Source organism: Prionailurus viverrinus, chromosome C1 (genome assembly GCF_022837055.1).
Source record: "Prionailurus viverrinus isolate Anna chromosome C1, UM_Priviv_1.0, whole genome shotgun sequence".
Lineage (NCBI taxonomy): Eukaryota > Metazoa > Chordata > Mammalia > Carnivora > Felidae > Prionailurus > Prionailurus viverrinus.
Genome location: NC_062568.1, coordinates 129,083,951 through 129,104,470, shown reverse-complemented (window position 1 = coordinate 129,104,470; position 20,520 = coordinate 129,083,951). Strand labels below are relative to the sequence as shown.

The following is a 20,520-nucleotide window of genomic DNA, read 5'->3' as shown; positions in this document are numbered from 1 at the left end:
TGGCATTCTCATATACCCCCCCACACACACAATTTATTATATAATAGAATTCATCCACTTAAATGAAATTGCTTTTATTTTAATACGTGTAACATCTTTTAAGTATAAAATGTTCTAAAGTATAAATGCAAACTGTTAAATCCCATAGCAATTTAAGACATCCATTTGCATCAATAATGATTTATGAAGCATTTGTAACATACCGGGCACCAAAGGAAGCAATCTGGTATGATGGAAAGGGCATGGCTTCTGTAAGCAGAACAGCCTGGGGTTTAATATCTGACTTAATAATTTCTTACTTGTTAGATTTGGAAGAAGTTACTTAACCTTTCTAGGTTCCAGTTTCTTTATTTCTAAAATGGTCAATATAATGTATATTTACAGAGCCTCTGTGAGAAATAAACAAGATATGTATACTGCACACAGTAAGTGACAATTGTAATAATGACAAACAATTACCTGCGCTTTAGTGGTATCTGTTTAAAAACACACATATGTGACCTTTTCCTCATTAAAAATCCAATTCCTGTATTTCCCGTGTTCAAAAGTGTTGACTAGTTAGGCTCTGAGGTCAAAGAGTTTGGGTTCAAATTCCAACTCTACCATTCACTCATCTGGGCAAATTACTTAACTGCTCCTAAGCCTCAGTTTCCTCTGGGATGAAACAGATAATAATACTACATATCTAATGTAATATTATGAAGATAAAAATGAAAAATCTAACTATAGTGCTTATCCAGTGACTGGCACTCATTAAGCCCTGAGTAATTTTTATTCATTATCACTTAACCAAGAAATGATTTTCAAGCCATATTTGCTGATGCTGGTGCAAATAAGAATACATGATTTGACTAAGATAACTACACATATCACCTACAACTAAATCTACAAATATTCCTAAATTTTCTTGTAACATGAGTAGATATTTTATCCTGCTTCAAAACCACTGTCTCCCCTTTACCTAGAGTATAAAATCTAAACCACGTAATAGAATATGCAAGGCTTTTCACAACTCCACCTGCACCACATTTGTCTCTTCCTCTTCCTTTACCTCACCCCCTGACCTCCCATTCTATACACCCAGCTTCTCACAGTTTTAATTTTTTTTTAATGTTTTTATTTATTTTTGAGACAGGGAGAGACAGAGCATGAACGGAGGAGGGTCAGAGAGAGAGGGAGACACAGAATCTGAAACAGGCTCCAGGCTCTGAGCTGTCAGCCCAGAGCCCGACGCGGGGCTTGAACTCATGGACCGCGAGATCATGACCTGAGCCGAAGTCATACGCTTAACCGACTGAGCCACCCAGGCGCCCCTCTCACAGTTTTAAAAAGAAGTTACAGTCTCAAAGTTTGGGCACAGTATTATCTCCCAAGAGAGGAGTCACTAAATACTACCTTGGCATTTCTTTTTTTTTTTTTTTTTTCAACGTTTATTTATTTTTGGGACAGAGAGAGACAGAGCATGAACGGGGGAGGGGCAGAGAGAGAGGGAGACACAGAATCGGAAACAGGCTCCAGGCTCTGAGCCATCAGCCCGGAGCCCGACGCGGGGCTCGAACTCACAGACCGCGATATCGTGACCTGGCTGAAGTCAGACGCTTAACCGACTGCGCCACCCAGGCGCCCCTACCTTGGCATTTCTTGTAGTTCTTCAAAACATCATTAGCCAAGGCCTTAAACAAAATCTAATAATCCCTTTTAATATGTGTTACAACACAAGGGCTCCTAGGTGGCTCAGTCGGTTAAGCATCTGACTCTTGATTTTGGGTCTGGACACGATCTCATGGTTTCGTGAGTTCAAGCCGCACATTAGGCTCTGTGCTGGCAGCATGGAGCCTCCTTGGGATTCTCTGTCTCCCTCTCTGCCCCTCCCCACTCGCACTGTCTCTGTCTCTCTCAAAATAAATAAAAAAAGGTTAAAAAATGTTTTTAAAAAATGTGTTGCAATCAATACCCACCAGGGCAGTCTTCTTAAGGATAAGGGAAATATTCAAACTCATAAAACTACCATAGGCTGCACTTGACATCAGATTCACTTAGAAAGACGTGGGACAGGAGACACAGCACATCTGCAGAGCACTGAGAGGCATTCTCCTTCAATGGGAGATCCTGTAGCACTTTATTCAGCTGTCCAAGAGCTATTCTCTCTTCCCTTCCTCCAGCTCCCTGGAGAAAGCTCAGGTTCAAGGAGGTGAAATTCACAGTGGACAGGTTACCCTGCAAAAGCCAAAATCTGTTGCAACAACCCTACAGTCACTGTTTGTAGGATCCCTGCCAGGGATCTGCCAATGTCACAACACTTAGGGAAGCCCAAAGATATGGCTTCTTCCTAGGTATTTATAGTTCTTCCTGGTCCAAATGCAGTTTGCCAGCCAGAAGTCATTTTTATCATAAGCATGTTGCTTTATGACACAGTTGACACTACTTTTATCTAGTTTCCAGGGAAACAAACCTAGAAGGTTAACCAAAGTCAAATTGTCAGGAAAAAATGGAAAAGGGTTTTGATAACTCTTTACCCACAAGTGCGTATCTTAAAAAATGAGCAATTACAGTAGTGTCTCCAGAACAGGTGGAAAAGGGAAGAAGAGAAAGGAACAAACTTGAAAAGATAGTTTTTATCAATATACGTACCATTGTCAGCTGCACCATCTGCTAGAAAGATGTAGTAGCTTGTGTTTAGATCAAATCTGTTCTTAACCCCAGGAAGGGTAATGTTTCTTCTGAAAGAACACTGCATAACACCATCCGCCAGCCTCCAAGCCATATCCTCAAGAGCACCCTACAAACACACACAATGGGTCTCTTCAGCACTTTCCACAGATTTGCTAAAAATAAAATATGATCAAAATCCTGACCTGTTCGATTTCCTTTCCCTAAGATCCTTTGTGCATGTTTTGTCTGCTGTATCATTGTTTGTCCACTTCCTCTCTGAGGAGTACAAGAAACATTTTCTCCTGGTTTATTGGTCTTTATCCTACTTGGCAAAAACACTATTTTTACTTTGAGTCAGAACCCCACAAACCCTCTACCCAGGTTAGAAATTTTGGCAGATGTACTAACCCCCTCTCGCCTCTAACACACAATCAAAAACACTGAAGAAACAATTAGAAAGTAATACCCTAGTGGCTAAGATGCGATGTGCATCAAGGGAGAAGTTCCAAGCTATGGGAAAGCTCTGCAGAGAACATAATGTTATTAGGAGATGACTACTTCTTGGTCAGAGCTCACTTGCTTGTCAATTGCCATGTGAAAAAGACACTTCTCTACCAGAAATAAGCCATCTTTGGCATAGATGCCAACAAGGAGTACTGAAGACAACTGTCCAAGGCACTGAACCAGTCTCTACCATACATGTTCCCCTTTCTCGCTAGACAAGAAACTGTGTCATTAACCTACACCTTTTCTTAAAAATCTATCTGTAAGCTTATGAAAGGGAGCTGATGCTTTGACTATCTTAACCATAATTTTTTTTATAAGATGCAAAAAAGGATTTAAACGGCGCACGCAAGAATTCATCTTTTCCTATAAGAGAACCTTATCTTGTGCTTCCCGAAGTGTAGAAAAGGGGAGATGTTGGTCAAAGGGTACAAAGTTGCAGTTATGTAGGATGAAAGTCTAGAGATCTGATGACTATAGTTAATAATACTGTATTATATACTGGAAATTTGCTAAGAGAAAATTTCAGGTGCCCTCACCACAAAAAAGAAAAAAAAAGTAACTAAGAGAGGAGATAATGGTAGCAGTCATTTCACTATGTGTGTGTGTGTGTGTATATATATATATATATATATATATATATATATATATCAAAGCATTATGTTGTATACATTAAATACATATATATAATTTTATTAAACTATATAATATTAAATATATTAAATATATGTTAAATAAAATAATATAATGACATTAATAAATTAAATGTACAAATATAATAATATAACTTACTTTATATATTTTTATATATTATTTTAAAAATAAAAGAAAGCACAGAAAAGTGTCTTCCAGCTTTTTGTAAGAAAGGAACCCTACTGCCAATGTTGGCCGCATAGCCAGGGGCAGACAAGAGGGGTGGAGGTTCCCAGAATCTTCCCACCTACCCTGGAGTCCATCACAGGGTGACTTCGCCCCATCAAACGGGATGGTTGTATGTGCACAGTGTGATCTTCATGAATACACACATAAGCATCATCATCACCCTGAAAAACAATTGCAAATGAGAAAAATTCAAAGGAATTTCAACATTTTGTTTTTTAAAATATCCCTAATGAAATCAAATAGTATTTGATGGTTTTAAAACATAATTTACTGACTCAATCCCAAATGATACCACAAATTCCAGAGAACTGGCTGTCCAATTTATTAATAAAAAATAATTTTGCTATATTGAAGAAATAAACAAAAAGCAGAAACAGACCCATAAATACAGAGAACAAACTTGATGGTTGCCAGAGGGCAGAAGGTCGGGGGAAGGGGCAGAATGGATGACAGGCAGTGGGACATACAGGCTTCCAGTTGTGGAATGAATAAGTAACAAAATAAAAGGTAGAGCATAGGGAATATAATCAATGGTGTTATAGTTCTGTATGATAACAGATAGTAGCATGATGTTTCAAATTGTTGAATCACTATGTTGTACACCTGAAACTAATGTAACATTATGTATCAACTATACTTCAATATAAATAAATACATAAATAATTTTGTTAGAATACGAAAACAACACAATTTCAATATAAAAAATATATTAAAATAGGGGTGCCTCGGTGGCTCAGTCGGTTAAGCATCCACCTACGGCTCAGGTCACGATCTCATAGCTCGTGAGTTCAATCCCTGCATCGGGCTCTGTAGGGACAGCTCAGAGCCTGAAGCCTGCTTCAGATTCTGTGTTTCCCTCTCTGTCTGCCCCTCCCCCACTCATGCTTGGTCTCTCTCAAAAATAAATAAACATTAAAAATTTTTTAAATAAATAGACATGTTTATAAGCCCCTAAACTTAAACACCACTATTAATGCTTTCATATATATTCATCCAAACCTATTTGTATTTATTTTTTCACCTCAAGTGGACTGAAAATACAGTTCTGTTATGTTTTTTCACTGAACTTATGAACATTGTTCTAGATATTTATTTGTAAATAAACATCTATGTCCTACAATTTTTCATAACTATAAACACACTGCAATATATTGGGTTTGGGGGGTAACTTTTAAGATGAAGATACCAGAATCAAATACTGCTGATATTGTACACACTGATTTACTATTACACACTCAAACCAAATCGTCTGAATTCAAGGAGGCATTTTTTTCAGTCTAGTTCTTATCTATCCTTTAGTCTTCAATACTCTTTATTTCTAAAAGTTACAGCTTATTTGAAGTGACCACCAGAGGACAGACTGCATCTTCAAAGTCGATTTAAGTGATGGTACAAATGAATAATCTGGCTTTTAGGTTACTGTGTTTAGTTTTGGCTCTTTCACCTATTGTAAATCATTCTCCATAAAATAGCTAACAAGATCTTTTACGTGCTATAGTCACTAAACTCCTTAAACAAAGCCAAGACTGACAAGTTATAACAAATTTTGCTATTAGTCCCAATGATATTCTAACATGCTTTAAATTTATTTTTAAAAGTTCCACTTTTGAGAACTCCCAAGTACTTAACCTTAGCAAACCAATTATTCACTGTTACACATCTTATATTCAAATCAGAATCAGCCCAACTCAAGAAACTTGGAGTCGTCATGATTTAAACCAGGAATCAACAAACTATGGCACACTCAGACCAAATTCAGCCCAATGCCTGTTTTGGTACAACCCACAGGCTAAGAATGATGTTTACATATCAAAACGTTTTTTTTAATGTTTATTTTTGAGAGAGAGAGGGAGAGAGAGCATGCGAGCAGGGGAGGGGCAGAGAGGGGGGGGACAGAGGATCTGAAGACGGCTCTGCCCTGATAGCAGCAAGCCCGATACAGCACTTGAACTCATGAACTGTGAGATCATGACCTGAGCTGAAGTCGGACACTCAACCGAGTCACCCAGGTGCTCTAAATGGTTTTTTTTTTTTAATTAAAAGAAGAATATTTCATGACAAGTAAAAATACATGAAATCCAAATTTCAGTGTCCACAAATAAAGTGTTACTGGAACACAGCTACGCCTATTAAGTTACGGATTGTCTATTGCTGTTTTAGCATTATCATAACCGAGATGAGTAGTTAGAACAGAGGCCATAGGCCCACAAATTCTCAGGAGTTACTATCTGGACCTTTACAGAAAATGTTCACTGATTTCTGATTTAAACAAACATTGTGTGTTTTCTAGACTATCTGCTATGAGGTATAAAAATTCTTTTTTTATTTAAAATAACTTTTAATATAACAAGAGGCAAAATGGTGATAAGACAAATACCATACTAACTCCTTGTTGGTGTGGAGGCAGACTTCCCAAATACTGGAGAAAATTATGGGGATGGAGGAAGAAGAGATAACTCTCAGTTCTCACTACTCTAAAATGAAAAATATGAGAAAATGCTATTACAACTATAGGGTCCAAGCAATTTCTAGAAACCCCAAGTCTGGAGCATGGAAACACACATGTAAGAAGTTCTGCCAAATCTCTGAATTGGACAGAACCCTTTCTCCCATTTGTTCCTCTTGTTTCAAACATTTAGAATGCACCATTTAGAATATTGTGTGGATACTATGGGAAAAATAAAGATGACTAGATTGTTCTTACAACCAAAGACTACATTTTAGTGGAACAGACAGTTGTAATAGTATGTGAATTATGATACAACAGGTTTAGACAAAGTACCATGGGAACACAAATTATGTAGACCCAAAGATTGAAAAACCTTATCAGGAAAGGTGATAATTAACTAGACCTTAGAAAATAAAAAATATTTACATGTGGGTAAGATAGACCTGAGATAAGGGGAAAGTTTTCCAAAAGGAGGAATTTCCAGGACTAAAGACATAGAAATATAAAAACGTATGAAAATTTTAGAAAACAGGTAACTGTGTTAGCGAAAACATAAAACATAAAACAGGGTAAAGCTGGAAATTCCAACAAGGACTTTGAGGTATTTTGAAAGCCACGCTAATGAAAAAAATATTCTTCTTATAACTACTAACGGTTCACCAAAGGTTTTTGGGGATAGCATTGAGATGATCTCTGTGGCAGCTTGGGAAGGAAAGTCCAGTGGCTATTGAAAGATGAACCAGACAGGAGAAATCAGGGAGCCAAGAAGACTCGTGAGGGGGTCACTGCGGCAGTCTGGAAATGACAAAAAAGGTGTAGGCGAAGTCAGAGATAGTGACAATGCAATAAAGAGAATTAAGGAAGTACGTCAAAGACAGAATGACAAGTATATGTAATATCGGTAGCAGTGAACACATAAGCACTCAAATCCTGACTTCTAAAAACTATCCCTATCAAAAGGAAACAGACCTCCTTTGGGAAATGATGAAATGCATAACAGTATAAAATGGAATCAATAAACTATGTTTTCTGGTGTAACAGCTTGTTACACACTAAAAAAGTAATGGAGACCCATCAAAAGGGCAAAAAAAAAAAAAAAAAAAACGCTTTAAGAGGCCATATCTAGGTCAACATAAGCAGCTAAAAGAAGATTGATGATGATAAACTATAACTCAATAGACAAAAGTAACTCATTAATCCATAATGTTTCACCAAAAGAGAAGGAGAGGTGCAGAGAAAAGAAAGCTCTTTTTTCTTTTTTAAAATTTTTTTTTTCAACGTTTTTTTTTTTTTTATTTATTTTTGGGACAGAGAGAGACAGAGCATGAACGGGGGAGGGGCAGAGAGAGAGGGAGACACAGAATCGGAAACAGGCTCCAGGCTCCGAGCCATCAGCCCAGAGCCCGACGCGGGGCTCGAACTCACGGACCGCGAGATCGTGACCTGGCTGAAGTCGGATGCTTAACCGACTGCGCCACCCAGGCGCCCCAGAAAGCTCTTTTTTAAAAAAGAACACCAGCTAACAGATTAGAAAATCACCAATTTGTAATCACAAATGTAACAACTGATTCAGGCAAGGAACATCAATAGATGCTAAAATCACTTGAGAAAATGTTATTGAGGAACAGAATATTCATATACACTCAAAGTATTACCCTGCAGATTACTTATTAATTAAAAAGAGAAAACACACCGTCACAAAGGAAAAATCTGATGGATAATAGTGATCAAACACAGAATCATCAATAATGGAATAATTTGACATTACACATCTCTTGATATGATGTACTGAGAAATAAACACATCCCTTAGGTAGTACTTGTGCCAAAAATCTTAACCTGAATCTATTGCACAAATTGTGGAACATTCTACAGAATGGGAGCGTGAAAAAAAATTCTAAAAAACAGGTAGGGTAACTGATCAAAAAGATATAACAATTAAATGTATTGGTGATAAATGACTGGATCTTGGTTCAGAACTTTTTTAAAAAAAGAACAGCTGTAAAGGACTTTATCGGGACAACTGAGGTATCTGGAATATAGACTAACTACATTGCATGAAATTATATCATTACTAAGTTTTCTCAATGCGATAAAGATATTATAGTAATTATAGAATATTCTTGTTCTTAGATACTTAGATCTATAGATAGTTGCTAAAACTTTTAGAGATAAAATGTCATGATGTATCTACAATTTAACCTTCAAATAGTTTGGGGAAAAATTTGTGTTTATATACACCTCATAAGTCAATCTATACACACACTTACACACACACACACACACACACACACACACACACATACACACAGTGTGGGAATGGAGAGGGAAAGAAAGTGGCAAGTGTAGGTGAAAAACTTACTGGTGTTTGTTGTACTATTCTTTCAACGGCCATGTGGATTTAAAACTTCTCAAAACAAAAAGTGGGGGGTGGGTAGGAGGAAGAAGGACCTGATAGGTGAATAAAAGGGAAGAATCTAAGTCACAACCAAAATTCCCTGAACACTAAAGATGATGACAACAGTGAATGAGATAGTCTATAAATTGCCCAGGACAGCATCTGAAAAGAAGCAAGGATTCAATAATGGTAACTGCTTTTTTATTTCTATTTTTGATCACCAAGAATGAGGAACACAAGAAACATGAGGAGGAAAGATATTAAGTTCAATTTTACAGATAATGGTTAGTGTTGTCCAAGAACACTCATCTGGACAAGACCAGCTGGCCACTGAAAATCCCAGTCTGAGGTACAAAAGAAGTCAGAACTGGGAACGTTCTAGAACTTGAGCACTGAGAAATTATGTATAAAGCAAGATGACACTAATCAGGAGAAGGCAAGGAATAGAAGCTAATATATAATATGTACACTTGATATACTTTATATCATTTAACAAAGTATATGAAGATAGGGAATATGTGGATACTTTGAAATTAGTTAAAATTCAGACATTAGCAAGTCACTGATAACTAAAATGCAGAAAATTATACTTTTCATCAATTTTAGTGAAGTTTAACACCAAAACAATTGCTATCATTAATTTATAAGCGAAACTGAAAAAGGTATCATTCAGGTTGATCAGTATTCATAACATCAGATACCTTCAATATTTAAATTTATATTACATACTGAAAAGAAATAGCAGGTCATAAAAATATCCTAAAATTTTTTAAATAACCAGGAATAGAAGTAACCACTTTAAAAATATTTTCTGAGGATGATTTATTTCCCCCAATTTAGGCAAACAGGTGTACAAATGATTTTAATCATTAAGATTGCTCTGTAAATCAACTGCACCTGCATAATTAAGTCTTTCTTATAAACATTTTTGATGAGTACTATACTAGAAACATAAGATTTCTAAGTAAGATAAATATATCTAGAATTAGAGATAAATGCTTTTGTGCCATCTATGCCTACAACTTAGAACAGAAATAACTGGTCTACTTGTGGGTGCCTCATCACCACACTCAGTACAGCACTGGTGTCTTTTCCTCTCGCTGACAGATTTTATGTGACCAGAAAAGGAAAAATGCGAGTATACTATTGCATGAAGTTTGGCTCTAAAGTGACTGGAATGTTTTTTTATTTAAGTGACTAGAACACATATCTAAATGATACTGTATGTTACAGATGAAACTACACACTTACTCCAACAAGGCTACCATTGTTAACCCTTGCTGGGTTCATCTTCAGAAATGTTCATACAACAAGCACTACTACCATCTTTCCTTATTGCTTTATGGTCCCATTTCATTTTTTTTTTATTTTGTTAATGTTTACTTATTTATTTTGAGAGACAGAGGAAGCATGCATGCACACACAAGCAGGGGAGGGGCAAAGAGAGAGGGAGAGAGAGAATCCCAAGCATCTCTGCACTGTCAGTGCAGAGCCTGTCTCAGGGCCTGAATTTCACAAACCACGAGATCGTGACATGAGGTGAAATCAAGAGTTGGATGCTTACCCGACTGAGCCACCCAGGAGCTCCTAATTTTATTTCTAACCCAGCCTCATTATCTACCTTATGGGCCAAACTTGGTTCATTTCTGCCCGAACTGCAAATAACCAACAGAATATGCTATTGCTCTGACGACAATTACAAAGGGCAATGGGGAAAAGGTCTTGAACTCTTGCAACATCATTTGATCCAGCATAAAATTTCCCAAAAAACAACTTAAAAAAAAAAGAGTCACAATTTCTTATATGTCATTTTTAAAAGCATATGACATATCTTAAATCTCATAAGGTTAAGGTCTATGTTTTGCTTAATGAAAAAAGATAATGAGTGCATTCTAGAACTATACAGTAATATATCTAGGTCATGTGCATATATTGCAATGCCCTCCCCCTAAAAAAGTTACACCTGGTTTCCCGCAATACATGCAAGCAGCATACGAGGACCAATGTGATCAGAGTGCACTTTTAGGGAAAACATTCGTCCTTCTATCACAGAATCTCAGCGTTTCTTTTCTTTTTTTGAAATACAAGTCCCTTAAGAAGTGATACTACGTTTAAAACATGACAGGAAGAAAACTCTCTACAAAAAACTCGTTGCCTTTACTAATGTGGAAGTAAGAGGCGTTCTCCATTTGTAGTCATCCCTGACCTCACCATCAACTCTGATTCGAAAAGGACTTACACATGTCCTGGCCCATACTCTCCCTCCTTCCTTCTGGAAGATTAGGATGCACTCTGCTGCCACACCACAGCACAAGGCTGCCATCTACAGAACCATTGAATCCATTCAGCACTACCCAGGGAGAGCGAGAATCAGCTTAAAACAAATGCTGCCTTCTGTAGATCTGACAAAGGAGCCTACCGGTAAGGAATATATTTATGCCTGGATACGCCAGGTTTAACTCTCTGTTTGGGATATGTACTGATGACTACCAAAATGGGGACTCCGTGAGCAGCAACCCTTGCTGGGATTGCTGGACACTTGAGAAAACAATGAGGGTTTGAAAAGCATCACAAATAACATGAGACTTGAGGCAGAGCAACTTCTAACTGTACTTCAAGCTTTTATCACAAAGAGATAAGCAGACAGGACAGACAGAAAGATATAGCGGCAAATCCACTGGATACAAAGTGATTTTCCTAACTTTCTACAAGACAGCCTTTCTTAGTGGTATATAATTGCACAACTGTTAAAAACATGAAATACCCAAAGATTTTTAACTTAGAACCCACTCTATGTTCATTTCTCCTGCCCTCCCCTTCCCCTTCCCATTGTAAGCAGGATAATAATTTGACTCTGGAACAAACAACTAACTGCCATTGATTAGGCTCCCTCCAGTAACTTTTCTTTCATTACCACTTACGTAAGTAAGGGATACAAACCATCCATCTGTCATGAGAAAACGCAAAGGATAAATAGCCTTTACTGGGACCGCTCATTTCAACCACCACTGATTGGTCATCTCGTGTGAAGGACAAGAAGAAACAGGCATGCTCCTTCTCTGGGTCACAGTTCAAAGGACTCCGAATACAGAACTTCTTGTTCCCACAATCTGAAGCACTGAACTAGAAAAATGACAGGGAGAAAAAGTCTTAATTACCAACCAAACAGTTCATTTCACAATGATAAAAGAGCCACTACCTTGAAGTACAAGTTTTAACAAGAGTATCTTTTCATAATAAAGGTTCAAAGAAGGAAACAAATAACACATCCCAAATTAGACATGATCAGAGCAGTAGTTAGGTTGTGAACTTTTAAACTTAATTAATTTTGATTAAAATTTGGAAGACACAACATTAGTTGGACTATAATGTGCATGAGTATTAAAGTTCCTTTAATACACAAAATATTTCACATCAATTATGTTCTGGAGCATAGTTTCCGGTAAATTTTGAAAAACACCTTAGGGAATATTTAAGCCCACACTGACATTCTTGCCTAAAAGATATCATTGAGTTTTTAGAATGAACTTTTAAAAAGTAAACAGACAAACTCACAAATTTTTATATTCAGATCCTAGACTCTGCATCTAGAATTCAGGTTCAAATTTGATATTAAACTAATATAAGAAAAAATGGTTATTCCAATATATGCTAACACTCTAAATAATAGTAATAACAATTTAGTGGAGGAGAAACAGGAACAATTTACAATGATTTAATTCAGAGCTTCCTTGTTATGGCAAATAAGAGGACCAGCATCAAAAATCTCATCTCCACAATTTGGCGGCACAAAAATGCTCAGTCATCTTGTTAGAATGCGCTATGACGGTGTATTTTAGAAGGGAGTTAAACATCATGCGTCTAGATTAAATGGGAACTGTATCCAAACACCTCTCATTTCTTCTACTCTACCGACACTTCTGGCCATCCAATGTGTGGGGGGTTTTCCCACATTAAGCAATTCTGCAATTCTCAGTGGACACCAAGCACAAGTCCTACTTTGCAATTCCATTCTGACACAATCTACCTGAAGGTAGTGTCCAATCCTACAAGTTAGGGGCTCAGTCCCACAAGACTGTTTACTTCAGAGGCCAACCACAAGGTCCAGGTTCCCAATGAAGGAGACTAGAGGTTCCCATGACCCTCTCCTCAAGTTTGATAATGTACCAGGATGGCTCACAGAACTCAGGAAAACAGGTTTCTTACTAGATTGCCAGTGTATTATTACCCGATGAAACCCAGAAACAGGTGGAAGAGGTGCACAGGGAGGGCATGTGGGCAGAGCAGGTGTGTGGAGCTTCCATGCCCTCTCTAAGGCACCACCCTTCTAGCACCTCCATGTGTTCAGCAACCTGGGAGCTCTCTGAACCCCATACTTTTGGGATTTTTTATGAAGCCTTCATGGAGGCATGATGGATTAATGACTCAATTTTTAGCCCCTTGCTCATCTCTGGAAAATGGAGAGTGGGGGGCAGAAAGTTCCCAGTTTCTAATCATGGCTTGGTCTTTCTGGTGACCTGCCCCCATGGACGGCCCACCCATTAGAGTAAAAGGCATTCCTATCACTCAGGAAATTACAAGGGATTTAGGAGCTCTGTATCAGGAACTGGGGTCAAAGTCCAAATATTAGCAGGAACCACAGCAGAAACCAATACACATTTCTTATTATTTCACAGCAACTTAAAGAAAAGTCACAGTAGAACGGAAAAAACAAACCAGTACGAAACTTGCATTTTGGTCTCTGCTCTCCCCTTTAGTCCATCATGTTTGCTGAAGAACTTAACTGTCTCTCTTGTATACCTTCAACTATACAGGGACTGAATTCTGAGGTCTCTTCTAGCTCTGTATGAATGCTATAATCCCATGACTCTGAATAAACCTTTCTATAATCAGAGATTAAAAACCTGGTGTAGAGATACCATAAAAGCTCCGATGAGAACTAATGCCTTTTTTTTTTTTTTAATTTTTTTTTTTCAACGTTTATTTATTTTTGGGACAGAGAGAGACAGAGCATGAACGGGGGAGGGGCAGAGAGAGAGGGAGACACAGAATCAGAAACAGGCTCCAGGCTCTGAGCCATCAGCCCAGAGCCCGACGCGGGGCTGGAACTCACGGACCGCGAGATCGTGACCTGGCTGAAGTCGGACGCTTAACCGACTGCGCCACCCAGGCGCCCCGAGAACTAATGCCTTTTATGTGAATATATGGAAAGATTCCTCTTAGGAAGCTCAGGTCCAGACTGACTATTTACCCCCCTAAGGCAGCTTTAAAATAAATAAACATTAAGACTAAGTAAACTAGAGCTAGTGCAAATAAAAAATCTAATTGTATGGTCAAAAGTGTAACATTCATAATAATGCAATCAAGTATAATTATATATTGCAAAATGTAGAAGGAAAACAAAATGAGACAGTACATAAAGAGTAAAATGCTTCACTTAGTCTTCCTCATGAGAACAAAGAGTTATAAAAAGACAAAAAGAGAAGGAAAAGAAAAAAGGAACTAATATTTACAGAATTTCTATTAAGTGCAAGGCAGTTAGAAACCTTAAAATCATTACATTGTTTAATTCTCATAATAATACTAAGAGCTGGATATTATTACTTCTCATTTTATAGGTGAAGAAACTGAGACATTGAGAATTACGTAGCTTGTCTAAAGTCACACAGAAAGTAGGCGAGACAGGATTCAGACCCGAGTTTGTTCTTTTAACTGTAATAACCTGCTGTAAGACACTTTTCATTATTTTCACTTCTGAACTAATAAGTCTCATTTATCAGAATTTCTTTCAGTAAAACCTAATGTTATTAATATGCACTACCCTTTACAAGATATGTTTTCTCAGCCACAGTTCTTTTGAACCCAAGGGCCTAAACGGAATTCTAGCTGATGAGTTTGCAAAAGAGCTTCTGTCGTTCAGCACATAGAATCCCCCAGTACTCACTGGCCTTAGTGAAATCAGATCTAGGAGTTACATCACCATTTCAAGATTCTGCTCCAAATCTTGTCTAAATTTAGCTTAAGCTTTAATGTTCCTCTCCGTGCTTGATATTTGGCTGTACAGACTACAGAATGTCATAACCACACCTCGAACATGCAGGGTGTTGCACTCCCTTTATCCTGACCCATAAGTCATAATGTGGCAATAAAGACTTCCTTCAGATTTCCTGCAGAGGTCCCAAAAACTCACTGCCACAACCCGGCACAGCTACTTCTCTGCATACTTCAGCAAGTACAAACCACAATTTCCAAAGACACTGTTCTTTTAGCTTGCATTTGGTGAAACCATGAAAAGGTTACTTACTGATTTGGTTAAATGGGATACAGGAGGTAATGTTGACAAAGGTGCTACTGTAGCTTCAGGTGTTGTAAAAGGCGGTGCATTGGGCTGTGAAATTACAGGGCCAGGAATCTTCACCCAGTAGATTTTATACTTCTCAACAACTGTGACTCTGAAATGCAGTACTAATGAGATCAAACAGAACCCTAATTGTGGCCCGTTATAATTGAATCAAAAAAAAAAAAAAAAAAAAGATGAAAAGAAGTAAACTTGGGACACACAACTTAATACTACCCAACAGTACCACCAATTTTGTCTAAGACAAATCTCTAATGACTCTTCTACCTCATTACTAAATAAACTTTTATTGCCCTTGTTCTCTTGCTTACTCTTGATCTTTCTTTTCTTCTCTTCTCTCCTCCTCGTCTGCCCTTTGGGCATACTCCCAGCAGTCCATGAGTGCCAGATAAGGACTAAAACGCACAGACTTCTATTCCCTGACATATAAAGAACATACTACTGCTACTTATTTCATAGTGCGCTGTTCAAATTATCCCACAGGGCATGTGTAGCAGGCAGCTACAGCAAGAAGTCAGATAGAGGCTGCATAAGCAACACCAGATCTTATTGGCGTCACAGTCCTCTTCCACATTCCACACCACACACAGGTGCAAAGCTGTGTTTCTGTGTGCTAGCACTTGCATACATAGTGAAACAAAACATACAGACATGTCAGGAGACTAATTCTCCTTAAAATATACATCTGTAGGGGCACTGAGTGGCTCACTCCCTTAAGCATCCGACTTCAGCTCAGCTCATGATCCCAGGGTTCGTGAGTTTGAGCCCCACATTGGGCTCTCTGCTGTCAGCACAGAGCCCACTTCAGATCCTCTGTATCCTTCTCTCTCTCTCTCTCTCTCTCTCTCTCTCTCTCAAAAATAACCATTAAAGGGGCGCCTGGGTGGCGCAGTCGGTTGAGCGTCCGACTTCAGCCAGGTCACGATCTCACGGTCTGTGAGTTCGAGCCCCACGTCGGGCTCTGGGCTGATGGCTCAGAGCCTGGAGCCTGTTTCCGATTCTGTGTCTCCCTCTCTCTCTGCCCCTCCCCCGTTCATGCTCTGTCTCTCTCTGTCCCAAAAATAAATAAACGTTAAAAAAAAAAAAAAAAAAAAATTAAAAAAAAAAATAAATAAATAACCATTAAAAAAATTTTTTTGATAAAAAAAACATATATATGTCTCTAACACCACTCAGTTATCATTAAACTGTTTTTATGACATTCCACTTCCCCTTGCACAGAGGATTAAGGGAAATGGACTTCTAAGCCTACTGAATTTCATAATTCTGAGGGCATGAACAGTCTTACTAATCTAATATGCAAATTATAACACTACAAAAAAGTCATCCAAATTTTAGGAATTTTTTCATACTATCATATTAAGATAAGAACAAATCTAAAAAAATGTATTAGTCCATACACCATATATGAACTCAAGTAAATATTAACTAATGCCTCTTAACATGAAGGCACCACAGTATTTAATTCACTCAACAGGTATGTATTAAGCACCTATTAGGTGTTAGGTCTTGGGCTTGGTGGAAAAATCAAATGAAAAGCAAAACAGACCAAGGTGGTGTCATTCTACACCAAACCACTCCTATACAGGTAAATGTCCAATAGGTATCAAAAATGACAGAGACCATTATTTCAATTTGACTAGTTGCAGATTTGTAAGCTCTCCCACTCACAGAAACTTTATGTGATTCGGAGAATTGCTTGGAGCATTCCAGTAGACTTTAATTTTTGTTTTCTTGGATGGATTTGTGTGACTCACAGCATATCCCTGAAACAAAATGGAAAAGAACTACCATTCACTCACTCCGTAGTTGAGCATACTGAAACTACTGTCATTTTGCAAAGTAATCTGTCATGGCATGATGCTGGCATTCTGATAAATACGGTTTTATTTAGAACAGAGACTCAGGTACTCAACAAATACATGTTGGTTAGTCAACACCAGATTAGCAGCTGGCTCTGTATATAAATTAGAGTCAGCAGAAATTTAAGAACTGAAAAGAGTTATGAATACTGGGTATGTCAATGCTATATAGAATCTGCTCATTATTTAATTTATATTATAAATTAAAACTCCTTCCATTAACAGATACAAAGAAAATCCAAAAAATTCATCAAAAGAAAAAATTTCTGCCTCCACACATATAGCATTATATTTCAGTAATTCCTTTCCCTTGAACAATCTCATTTCCCACTTTCATTCACCTGGCAAATTCCTACTCATTCATTGAGGCCTGACATAGAGATGACCTCCTCCAAGAACCTCTCTCTCAATTCCCTCCAGCCTGTGTGTGACACACCCCGCTATGCTTCTCACCCATCCTGTGTATGCTTCTAATTTAAGTCACCACAATGTTCTACTTATGTGTCTGTCCTATATTCCTCATGTTCTCCTTATGTATCATACATCATATGTCCATATGTTCTACTTATGTGTAAGGCTTTCAGCTCTTCAAAGAACAGAAGTTAAGTCTTGTTCGTTACCATATCCCTTGCACCAGGATAGTTTCTGGCATAATAAATGTTTATTAAATCAATGAATGAATGACAAAAATGATACCTCTGTCCCATTCTAGCATCCTATCTTCAATATTAACACCCTTTAAAATCAATATAATAAGAGTCAATATTATATAAAATATCAAAAGCTATAAACCCTTCAAGCTACTGCTTTTCTCGGATGCTGATGTGTAAAAACATATTGCAAATAGGAAAATTAGGGGGAAAGCTTGATCACTGTGAATCTATTTAGATGTCTGCAAAACATGGGTAATGTCATTATCTCAGAACCCTTAGCTTGTAATGAAAAGATCCATGGAAACTAACAAATCAGTTTCAAACATAACACAAACCTGTACATCCTCACAGGTCAGAAGCTGTGACACTTGACTGTCAATCAATGTGAAGGAGCCAATAGGAGGGCCACTCAAATCCTCAGCATTACGTGCTTCTAAAAGAAAGCCTCTAAATGGTAGCCCTGACAAAGTAACTGAGAAACAAACAAAAAAATAGTTTACGATAAGGTTTAGCAACATCCCCAAAAGAAAACTGTTTAGAGGAGGCATCTCATAGTTAGAATCTAGCATATGTATACAAAACTACTCCAGGAAAGAAAATGGTATAAATAATCCCATAGACAAAGAAGGTCTAACCTATGTTCCACAGGACATTCACTCAGTGAGATGTTAATAGCCATTCCAATTCTACAGGGAAAAAAAGCTAAGTGATGGTCAGGGAGGTGTCCATGGAGCCAAATTAGTTCAAAAAATGCTGAATGAAAGTAAATATTTATTTGTTTACTAAAAACCCCCAAGGCCTTTAACATCCTACTATACAGTATGAAACTCTCAGTATATACAACATACAGTGTTCCAAACTGATTTTTCCATACACTGTTTTTGTCAGAGTTCGTTAATATTTTGTATTTCTGAAGTTGCATAAAATAGTTTGCAAAACACTATTATAGATACACTTTTGACAATCAGCCTACCTTTCACCCAAAGAATCAGAAAAACATAAGAATTTACACTATATCAAGAAGAATAAGGGTTTATTATACCTTAAACCAGATAAAATAAACTTTATTTTCCTCTTCTATTGTGTTAATAGTATTGGTTAAAAAGGATACATATTAACTAACGATAAAAATGTATTTAAAACCTATTCTACTTAGTCTGACCTCGGCTCAGGTCATGATCTCGCAGTTTGTGAGTTCGAGCCCTGCATCAGGCTCTGTGCTGACAGCTCAGAGCCTGGAGCCTGCTTTGGATTCTGTGTCTCCCTCTCTCTCTGCCCCTTCCCCACTCGCACTCTGTCTCTAAAAAATAAATATGTAAAAAAATTTTTTTTGAAACCTATTCTGCTTAGGGAGTAGATTTACTACTTAAGTAATACAGTCATCTATAGTATTTAAACACAAAATGAGAAGTGTAAGATGATGGTATCTTATGGAAACAGGTGAATAGATTTAAATGAAACTGTATAAATCCAACAGTAATAAAGATTCAATGTACAGGAAAAGAGGGAAACTCAAAATGCAAAATAGTCCATTCCAACACAGTACCTTCAATCTGGTCTCCTGGTCTGAATGTCATCTGACTCACTGAAACGTTGTGAACAGGGTCAGAACGTGCAGTATGACTGTGTTCAGGAACCATTCCATGGCATGACTTTCCTACTTTTCCGCTGGGATAATTAGCCACAGAACTAACGTGCAACACAAGTATGAATGCACCAAAGGTAAATCCAGGAACTGCCATCTCAAAAAAAAAAAAAAAAAAGAAAAATTAAAAGCACATTATTTTTATACATAATTAAAATATAAAGCTTTCATATGACAGAATATTAATCCCAGAAAACTTGCTTTCAACAGACAGCTAACCATATTCTCAAAAATACATAATAAAAAGAATGTGATATCTGAAGTCTGACCTAGATTTGAATCTCGGCTCTACCAATCACCAATGATGAGACTTTAACCAAATCACTCAAGTCTCCATTTCCTTCCCTGAAAAATTAGGAAACTAACACCCACCTTACAAGTTGTTTTAATAAAATGAAGATACAAACTAAAGTCTGACAAGGAAGATATTTAAATAAATGTTAGCTTTCATTAGCATGATTTTCGCTAAAAGCAAAAGGTTCTATTTCACCTTATCCCAGGAAGCTTAAAGAACAAATAGGAAATGTTTCTTCTGGATTTAAATACCATCACCTAAATAAATATCTGGTATGACTTCTCTCAACTTCCCATTACATTAATCATGATGACAGGGTGGATAATTTAATTTGTAATACTGAAAACTGAGGATAACAGAGAACCTGAAAGGGCGGGCCTACGCCAGCCGACTCCATCTTGTTCTGTGTCCTTCACCTTGACCACACCTCCTCCCCTTGAGTAAACCCTCCCTCACCTGCCAGACCCTTCCCCAGGACCCCTCCCCAGCCAATCGGCTGAGGCCATAGCCATTACCTCACCAACTGCCCCTAGGCCCCAATAAAACTTTGTCCTTTTGAAACTCGCTCTCTCTCCCTGGTATCCCACCGCTGTGTCGGTGCAGGTAGGGGATTGAGCTCGAGCTAGCTCGAATAAAGGCTCTTTGCTTTTGCATCGGACTCGGCTCCCTAGTGGTCTTTGGGGATCACGAATTCTGGGCATAACATTTGGGGGCTCGGCCCGGGATCCCCAAGACCCCCAAGGGACCCCCGACCCGGAGAGCCTGACTGGCCACGGTTAGTGTCTGTTTGTTCTGTCTTTTCTGTGTGAGCTCATTTCTGGAA

At 37.8% G+C, this 20,520-nt stretch overlaps 1 protein-coding gene across 3 annotated transcripts in view; it reads right to left on the bottom strand.

Annotated features, from left to right (window-relative positions):
• FRRS1 (ferric chelate reductase 1) overlaps positions 1-20,520 on the bottom strand; it is a 111,896-nt gene that overhangs the window by 16,243 nt on the left and 75,133 nt on the right. For 2 of the 3 annotated variants that reach the window (XM_047869438.1, XM_047869437.1), the window contains exons 2-8: positions 19,304-19,499; positions 18,093-18,229; positions 16,914-17,008; positions 15,189-15,336; positions 11,825-12,007; positions 4,101-4,199; positions 2,632-2,779 (exon numbers count right to left, since the gene is read on the bottom strand). In XM_047869438.1, the coding sequence (XP_047725394.1) occupies positions 2,632-2,779; positions 4,101-4,199; positions 11,825-12,007; positions 15,189-15,336; positions 16,914-17,008; positions 18,093-18,229; positions 19,304-19,499 (1,006 nt within the window). The remainder of the gene's footprint in view (positions 1-2,631; positions 2,780-4,100; positions 4,200-11,824; positions 12,008-15,188; positions 15,337-16,913; positions 17,009-18,092; positions 18,230-19,303; positions 19,500-20,520) is intronic. The other variant, XM_047869439.1, reaches the window with a different exon arrangement.